Here is a 9527-nt window from a genome sequence, read left to right as displayed (position 1 = left end):
TAACAAAATCAACGGGGAATGATTGTATGAATGGAAAGTGTATGTTATTATCCATAGGGGTTTATCGATGGAAGGGAAGTGCAAAAGTGATAGCACAAAGTCTTGAGAGAACATCGTGGAGTATCTTCGTAATCTTCCGGTGCAGGAGGCGATCATCTGTGATAAGGGGCCCTCCGGGAAGAAGTAGTTACGAGAACCTAGAGTTAGAGTTAGTAATTCATTTTAACCTGAATAGAAGAGAGATCAGAATCCACTACAAGAAATATGTCAACTTGTGACCTTGACTATTGGTCACTGAAAGGTCATTGTTTTTCATTTGCGACCTTTTTGTGACCAAAAACAGAAGGTCAAAAGCTGGCGGTCATAAACTGAAATTAACGACCTTCTCTATGAGAAGGTCATAGACGTTTACGACCAAAATATGCCTATTGTTTTGTTTTGGTCACTAGCAGCCTCCCCAGGCCACATAAGCATCCGACGTGGCAATCTGATGTGCCACAAGAATCAGCCCGGTCCAATTCGATTTTCTACATGGGCCTAGCCCAACAATTCAGCCTTTTAAATGTATTTTTTTCCTGCCAGTTACATAGGCCAAGCCCATTTCAGCATTTTAATTATTTCTGGGCCGGGGCCTTTTAACATTGTTTGGGCCATTATATTTTGGGGCTGGTCCCATTTGTCATCTTCTCACACATTAGGCCCACTTGACAGAAAATTCAAAATTGCTCAGATTATTCTCATAAGTGGGTCCCACAAGTCAGGTTTCCATTCCACACATTTTCAAATCACATACATAATCAATATTTCAAACAGAACAGTACAAATGTAGTTCATCAAATAACACTAACTAAGTCTACAACAATCTGTACATAGTCTATTACAACCCAAATATGCCTACTATTACAATATAACAATATTTACAGTCTATTACAGTCAAACAAAAGAGACGACTCTTTGCTAAGTAGGGCTATCCGGCTTTGAACTTTAAATTTCATAGACCTCCTGTTCGTCAATTGCAAGCACCATGCACCTTGGTTGGACATGAAGTGCTTGTCCTCGGTTACACCATGCACCTTTGATGAAAGAGCTATGGTTGATCGCTAAAACATGTGAATATCAGAAAGATCTATTCAATACAAAAAGTAAATCATGACAATATGTCAGCAGTAATAAATATAGAATCTGAACAAAAAACTACTAGTTAGAATTATTTTTGTCTTGGTAAGGTATAAGAGCAGCAGGTAAAGATAACATGAACAGATTGTTTGATCAGATAAGCTATATGATTGTATCAACACATGTCTAATGCATGGTACAGGTCAAATCCATTATATGAGACATAGATAAACCAGTAGTCTAAGATTAAAAATTCTGTAGTCTAAATCAGTAGCAATTTAACAGTCTGTAGTCTAAGTTTCCAAGCTTGTCTACTAAAGAAATTGTATCAACTTAACAATTAGTCATGCATAAGTGTTTGACATCAAAAACATACATAAGTGCATTCTCGAGATTGACAATTAGGATGCATGCTCTAAACATACAGAAGTTCTACAGAGCAGCAGCAATGGCATCACAGTTGAGTTGCCAGACCAAAACAAAGCCATGTATGTATGTATGTAACAAAATCAGCCAAACTGAATATGCATCATCAGCTGATTAAAAGCAGTGGATAATAGTATAGTTCATCAAATGATATGGGCAGCTAGCCAAGTTTCCTAATGGGAAGAGCTCACAAGAGCAGACAAAGAAATGGATAAATGCATCTGTTTCTGAAACTACATGAGACTTAGAAGCACATTGACTTCAGGCATTCAATCAAATGGCCTTATAATACCAGACAAAGAGGAGTTGCAATGGTATGCACTTATCACATCTATAGGAACCATGCTTAAAATCCACACATACATATACATATCCCAATAGAACAGAGCTAGTAAGCAAACTAGCAGCCGTGCACTTGATGACCTGCCCTGCACACTCTTAGTACCTAAATAACTTGCATTCCACAAGAACGGCAGATGTACAACTTTTAAATTGGATATATAATTTTAGTTTTTCTCGGAAGCATGCTTGGAACCCACATGTTACATATCTATGCATATATCCCCATACAACAACAGAACCAATACAGCAACTAAGCCTATAAATTTTTTGCAGCTAGTACTACCTACCAAGCTGGTGACTGCCTCAGCCATAGTACTGGAGTAGAAAATACAGAAGCAGTTTTCAGCTGGCAGTAAGACACAGCGCAGCCAAATAAACAGTTGCATCATATGAAAATTTGCAACTAGAGGAAGAGAAAGGGGCGCAGGGGAGGAAGGGCGGATGGGGATGGGGGGATTACCAAGCCCTGGATCTCCTCCCGGATGATGTAGAAGGGGTCATGTGCGGAGCTCATGGCAGACGCCGAAGGTTGGTAAGGTCGGCGAGGGGCAGCTGCTGCCTCCGAGGACGCAACCGCAGCAACAGCATCTCGTTGCCTCCTCCCGCTCCAGCTCCGGGGATTGCCGCGGTCCGGCCAGCTCGACGAAGCGCCGCGCATCGAAGCACACGCGCGCGCGCCGGCGAGCAAGCCAGGTGTAGTGGTTCAGCGAGATGTCATGGACCTACAAAAACAATTAAAGAGAGCAAATAATAAGGTAACATCACCAATAAATTGCAGATTTTGAAAGCAACTATAGTTATTCAGAAAACATGGTTGCTGCAACTTTAAGCCAAGCAATACACATTCATGTCAAATATACATGTGTAAGATACTAGAAGCATTTCATTGCATATCTAAGTGTACTGCTATAATTTTACGCCAAGCAGTGCACTAGTACATCAATTACACTAAGCCACAGCCCACTGTTTAAAAAAGTATTTTATCATCATTCTTCAATAGCTTGAATTTCAGAACAACCACTATTTGTATTTTAATGAAAAACACCCCAAGCAAATAACAACAGATGGGCATTAAGACAAAAAAATGGCAATCGCAGCATCATGTTTCAGCAGTTTCAGCAGCAATGCAGTACAAATCCTTGTGTAGCACAAGCAAGAGGACCATGTCCTACTCCTAATTACACATGATGCTGCTATACACTCATCAACTTGTAGATGGCAACAGTGAGAGCGGCGCTTACTTGGAAGTGCTAATAAAGCGGCAGGTATTATTCTAGGGCCGCTGTATTCGTCTCTAGGGCACAGAAAAAGCAAGCCAAAGAGCTAAACTTCAGTCCCATTACAGAATGAAAATTCCATAGTACAAACAATACAATGATTATCATAACATAAACTATATTGTCTGAACAAACATTTTAACTCCCATTGCGCTAGAGATAAGATGACATTTTGGATCAATCAGGAAAAGGTAATGCATTCATCAATAAAAAAATGGCAGCAAAAGCAAGCCTAAGAGCCAAACTTCACACTGAGTTTCCAATCCAAAACCTTACACTATAGACTGGACTATTACATTGACCATCCTAACATTCAGAGCCAGAAGACACCTTGTCCTCCCACAAGTAGATGAACCAGAGGTTGGCCCCCTGCTTGTCCACCTTGTAGACCTCGTACCAGTGCTCAGCCACCTTCGATCCAAGTGCTCCGAACCCGGTCGCCAGCACGACACCTGCAGGCAAGGCAGTAAGCTATGGATCACAACAATATGCGTCGGATGGCAACAATAACATCAACAAGTAGAAATAGCAGCATGTCAATCAGTGTATAATCAATCAGTAAGCACAAATAGCAGCAGCAATCATTCTCTCAATCACAAACTACACTAATCAGCACCCCTCTCTCTCAATCTAAATAGCAGCAGCGAGCACGGCAGGAGAGTGAGTTGGTTATCCAACGGGAAGTCAGACCAATATGACATGGAAAGGAATCATCCAGTACCAGCAAAGAAGTAACATACAAACTGTTGTGCTAGCTTCCTTACAAAATGGTATGTTGCCAACTGATTATGAGAAATAAGTAGTACAAAATGAATCTGTCATGAAACCTGAAACTAGACCAATAGGGCATGGTACCACTAGCAAAGAAGCCACAGACAAAGCAGATTACTATCCAGATGAACAATCATGAAAGGTGCATCTCCAACAAAGTAGAATTAGCTAATTGCTGAGACATAGATATGCTAAAATCCTAAGTATAGCATGCATTTTCCACTTCATACCAACTCAAGGAATGCAGCTATGAGCTAACAGCAAAGAATTCATGGAATGACGCGCACCAGCAATCCCCAACCACCACCCGATAAATCCCAGGATGAGGATAGGACGGAAAGCAACGGGAGGGGGTTTGGCGCACCGGGGAAGAACTTGCCGACGACACGGACGACGGGCCGGTCGGATCTGTCCACGCCCTGCACGCGGACCACCTGGAGCTCCTCGAGGTCGGAGAAGTCGTCGCCGAGGTCGTGGACGCAGTTGTGCAACTCCTTGCGGTCGACAGGGGAGGCGAGGAGCGCCGCGCCAGCGTCCACCGCAAAGTCGGAGCCTATCACCATAACGAAGAAGTCGCTCCCCCCGGCGCCGCTGCCGGAGCCCGATGCGAGCACCATAGCCACCCCTCCTGCTCCACGCATCCCCTCGTGCAGACGGAAGTCCAGATCGACGCCGTGGTGTGATCCGCGCGAGATCCCTCTTCTCTTCTGATGGGAGGAGGAGAGGGAGGGGGCGGCGGGTGTGGGGGGGAAGAGACCGGGAGCGGCGAACGGCGACGAGGTCAGACGAGGCGGGGGGTGGCGCCGGCGAGGTCAGGCGGGATGGTGGGTGGCGGCGGCGATGTGTGGGTGGGAGGGTGCGGTCGATGTGTGGGACGTGCGCGCGGTCGATGAGGGGGAGGATGGAGCGGAGGGGAGGGCATCGGAGGAGGAGGTATCTGGATCGAGGAGAGGGGCGGCGGGGGAGGGGTCTGGATCGGGGAGATGGAGACGGCAACGCTTGACCTAGGGTTTCTCGGGAAGGAGGGGGTCGAGGGAGAAAGGGAGAGACGCTGGATCAGTAGGAGGCGGACGGCTCAGATCGAATACAGTGGGGTGATCCGTGTGCTGCATCCTGATTGGTTCGAAAATGAGCTATTAAAAATTACTCTTCTTAGTGTTAAAAACAAGGGAGGTTTGTGAGGCACCTACCAAAAATATTTTGCAAAATGGCATCACTAAAATTTTCACTTAAGTTAGACGACCTTTCATGGATGATCATCAATTTGATTGCATTTTCGATCTTTCTAGGTATCTTGAGAAACAGCCAACTCGGCAAGAAACGAGTCAAATTTGAACTACAGGTATCTTATAGTTTGCTATTTATTTTCTAAAAAAATCATTTTAGATACAAAAGTAGCTATTTCATCATAGACAAACCAATAGTTTTGCATTATTAACCACCTAACTAAAAAGGGTCATGCGGGCAAATTTGATCACATTTTGAAATCGGCATAGGAAATTCACAAAAAAATGAAAAACCTTCGCATTGTGTGGTTATATGTCTACGAGGATGCATCTTGGAATGGCAAATAATGTTGCCTAAGGAAGTTTTCATTTTCTTTGGATGAAAAAACCATTTTCCATTTTTCGAGTGCCCAAAAGGAGGTTTTTTGTGAAGGACCTCCCAAATAATTTTTGCAAAATTGGACCAAATCATTTTTCTAAAATACTAGGCCATGTTTAATGCACAATTGACCAAATGGTTGGGTGTAAAAAGTTTTCATCCACCTCTCATGAAAAAGACAAATTTTCGCCGATTCAGCTGGAAGCGGGTCAAATTTGAACTGTTGCCGCCTTATAGTTTGCTCTTTATTTTTTCCAAAAATCATTTCTAGGTACATAAGTATCTATTTAATCAGAGAAACACCAAAAAAATTGCAAGATTCAACCACTAGCTAGGAACGGTCATTCCCGCCGTTTTGACCGCATTTTGAAACGGGCATAAAAAATTCAAAAAAATCAAAAAATTGGGAAACCTTCGCATTGTGTCCTTATATGTGGTCAAGTTCCGAGGAAAAATAACAAACTTGTAATACGGAAATTATTTTTAAAAAGTGTTCTCAAAAACGAGCTATCACGCGTGGAGATCAGTTGCTTTCAAGCCAAATGATCAATCTTATGGCCACATTCATGGCATAGTTTGTTCAAATGATCTCATATTGTGCACAAGGGTGCATATTGGAATGGCAAACAATGTTGCCTAAGGAAGTTTTCATTTTCTTTGGACGAAAAAACCATTTTCCATTTTTCGAGTGCCCAAAAGAAGGTTTCTTTGTGAAGGACCTCCCAAATAATTATTGAAAAATTGGACCAAATCAATTTTATAAAATACTAGGACATATTTAATGCACAATTGACAAAATGGTTGGGTGTAAAAAATTTTGATCCACCTCTCGTGAAAAAGACAAATTTCCGCCGATTCAGTTGGAAGCGTGTCAAATTTGAACTGTAGCTGTCTTGTAGTTTGCTCTTTATTTTTTCCAAAAATCATTTATGGGTACATAAGTATCTATTTAATCAGAGAAACATCAAAAAAATTCCAAGATTCAACCACTAGCTAGGAACGGTCATTCCCGCTGTTTTGACCGCATTTTGAAACGGATATAAAAAATTCAAAAAAAAATCAAAAAATTGGAAAACCTTCGCATTGTGTCATTATATGTGGCAAAGTTACCAGGAAAAATAATAAACTTGTAATACGACAATTATTTTTAAAAAGTGTTCTCAGAAATGAGCTATCATGTGTGAAGATTCATGGCTTTCAAGCCAAATGATCAATCTTATGGCCACATTCATGGCATAGTTTGTTCAAATGATCTCATATTGTACACAAGGGTGCATATTGGAATTCCAAACAATGTTGCCTAAGGGACTTTTTATTTTCTTTGCACGGAAAATTCATTTTCCATTTTCCGAGTGCCCGAATTGAGTTCTTTTTGTGAAGGACCTACCATATATTTGTTGCAAAATTGGACCAAATCATTTTTATAAAATATTAGGCCATATTTAATGCATAATTGACAAAATGGTTTGGTGTCAAAAGTTTTGATCCACCACTTGTGAAAAAGACAAATTTCTGCCGATTCAGTAGGAAGCGGGTCAATTTTGAACTGCATCTACCTTATTGTTTGCTCTTTATTTTTTCAAAAAATCATTTCTAGTTACATAAGTATCTATTTAATCATAAATACATGGTTTGGTGGCGATACGTCGAGGTTTGGATGTGGCCCAGGGCCCCAACTCCAAAGCGTGTAAACTCGCATGCCCACCGTGTGGTCATCGCGTGAGCTTGGCATTGACATGCGTTCTGGGAGGCCTAGGCATGTCTAGTGGGTTGGGCAGTCCCCAGGTAGGTGCTAGGAAGAAAATTACAACAGAAAAATCTCACGAGGAGACTGACCTATGCTCAAAGATGAATTAGCAGCCAAGCGTTTGATTAGCGTTACGGGAAATGCACATGGCCAATGGGCATGAGTTTTGGCTGAGGGTGATCATCTACTAAGGAGAATGTCTTCACAAATTTTTAGCTCAAAAGGAGGATCCTAGGTGGTACTTGCTTTGCAAAGTACCACGCTGGACAAAAATATGAATGTTGAAGCTAGGCTCAAAATAATGAATGGATTGAGCTGAAATTTGGTGGAGGATGGTTATTTGGGCATAGGAAAGCATTGTGGAAAACTGATACCATTTGAACATGCCAAAGTAGTACTTCCTTCACAATGCTCTTCTATGGACAGAAACTTGGGAAAACTAGTGAGAGAGATTGGATAAATGAAATGAGCTAAAAATTGGTGTAGGTAAGTTACATAGGTATGGTCATGTGCTGGTAAATTTTCAGATCATTTCGGTAATCCTAGCTAGTACTTACTTCACAAAGCTTCTCCCGAGGTAGAAACTTTGGAAATTTCCTGAGAAAGATTTACTAGGAAAATTGAGCTGAATATTATCATGTGGCAATGATTTGGGTATGGAAGAGTGCGCAAAAAGTTTGAGGGTAATAGGAGGGGTCTAGATAACACTTGCTTTGCAACGTGCCAATTTGGCCATAAAATATAAATTGAACCTGGGCTGACATAGATGATTTTACTGAGCTGAAATTTGGAGGAGGGTGATAATTTGGGCATATGAAGGAACTGTATAAATTTCATGTCATTTAGATATATAAAAAGGTACTTCCTTCACAATGCTTCTAGGTGGACAAAAACTTTGCAAATTTGCCGAGGAAGATTTGCTAGGAAAATGGAGCTGGATTTTGTCATGCGGTAATGATTTGGATAGGAAAGAGTGCCCAAAAATTCCGAGGGCAATCAAGAATATATAAATAGCACTTCCTTCATAAAGTGTTTTTGTGAACAGAATAGGAAAATGAATATTGTTGAATTAGTTTTGAACTAGGCAAGGAAGGATTTTTACATATTTGATGAAGATATGACCCAAAGAATTTATGAGATTCTTTTGGAAATTTTGGGAATGACAGAAATATAGGTTGCTTCACAACCTAGGGCAAAAATTGACACATGGACATGACACATAGGCAAAACTGATGAGGTGGCGCCAAGTCATACCAATCCACCACAATTTACAAGGTTATGACCATCTATATTGGTCATGATCAGCTAGAAATAAGGCAGCGGACTAGTGTTGTCTGCTTTATGACCATTTCGTGTAAGGAAATTACGACCTTTCTGACCAAAATGGTCGCAATGGTTTAGGGTTTGGAGCCCCCCGAACAGCTTTTGACCAATTGGTCTCAAATGGTCATAGATCTATGACCAATTCTTTCAGGGTCACTGACAGAAGGTCACTAGTTGACATATTTCTTGTAGTGATCCCAGAGTATAGACGAGGAGTAAAAGATTCTAATACCACCCAATGGCGATGTGGGCCCATGGGACGCACAGCCATGTTAGTAAAACAGCTTTCATTGACTAGACTCAACTTCGGCCAAGGATTGTGGAAGGGGGATTCCTATAGGCAGTTGGCTCTGATACCAACTTGAGACGCCCCCGATTTGTTCATACACTAATCATGCACGCAAATGTGTACGACCAAGATCAAGGACTCACGGGAAGATATCACAAAACAACTCTAGACACAAATTAAAATAATACAAGCTTTATATTACAAGCCAGGGGCCTCGAGGGCTCGAATACATAAGCTCAAATACACAAGAGTCGGCGGAAGCAATAATATCTGAGTACAGACATAAGTTAAACAAGTTTGCCTTAAGAAGGCTAGCACAAACTGGGATACAGATCGAAAGAGGCGTAGGCCTCCCGCCTGGGATCCTCCTACACTACTCCTGGGCGTCGTCAGCGGCCTGAACATAGTAGTAGGCACCTCCGGTGTAGTAGGAGTCGTCGTCGACGGTGGCGTCTGGCTCCTGGGCTCCAGCATCTGGTTGCGACAACCAGGAAGAAATGGAAAGGGTGGAAAGAGGGAGAAAAGCAACCGTGAGTACTCATCCAAAGTACTCGCGAGCAAGGATCTACACTACACATGCATGGGTATCCGTGTAAAGGGGCAATATCGGTGGACTAAACTGCAGAATGCC

The 9527-nt window shown here is 42.0% G+C and overlaps 1 protein-coding gene across 5 annotated transcripts; it reads right to left on the bottom strand.

Moving 5' to 3' along the window:
- Nucleotides 1-785: 785 nt before the first annotated feature.
- On the bottom strand, nt 786-4918 carry LOC125510004. 5 transcript variants are annotated; one of them, XR_007284436.1, is made up of 4 exons: nt 4220-4918; nt 3438-3613; nt 2345-2606; nt 786-1100 (listed from the first exon to the last, which is right to left on the bottom strand). XR_007284436.1 is itself a non-coding variant. In XM_048675088.1 (4 exons), exons 1-3 carry the CDS (start codon nt 4571-4573, stop codon nt 2382-2384), a joined length of 735 nt encoding a protein of 244 aa, XP_048531045.1. In that variant the 5' UTR covers nt 4574-4917; the 3' UTR covers nt 786-1126; nt 2345-2381. The 5 variants fall into 5 exon arrangements, 4 of the variants coding, with proteins under 4 accessions (XP_048531045.1, XP_048531046.1, XP_048531044.1 ...); XM_048675088.1 differs by having other exon boundaries at nt 786-1126; nt 3458-3613; nt 4220-4917; XM_048675089.1 differs by having other exon boundaries at nt 786-1087; nt 3458-3613; nt 4220-4917.
- Between the last annotated feature and the right edge of the window lie 4609 nt (nt 4919-9527).

Source organism: Triticum urartu, chromosome 5 (assembly GCF_003073215.2).
Source record: "Triticum urartu cultivar G1812 chromosome 5, Tu2.1, whole genome shotgun sequence".
Lineage (NCBI taxonomy): Eukaryota > Viridiplantae > Streptophyta > Magnoliopsida > Poales > Poaceae > Triticum > Triticum urartu.
Note: the sequence above shows the minus strand (reverse complement) of the source record. Positions and strands in the feature narration are given on the sequence as shown.

What these genes read in the sequence shown, in the direction of transcription:
- LOC125510004 (XM_048675088.1), bottom strand. Translation starts at nt 4,573, where the DNA reads ATGCGTGGAGCAGGAGGGGTGGCTATGGTGCTCGCATCGGGCTCCGGC. An exon ending in GTGGTGGTTGGGGATTGCTG is followed by an intron (nt 3,614 to 4,219) that starts GTGCGCGTCATT and finishes CCTTGCCTGCAG; the next exon opens with GTGTCGTGCTGGCGACCGGG. An exon ending in TGAATGTTAGGATGGTCAAT is followed by an intron (nt 2,607 to 3,457) that starts GTAATAGTCCAG and finishes TTGTTTTTGTAG; the next exon opens with GTCCATGACATCTCGCTGAA.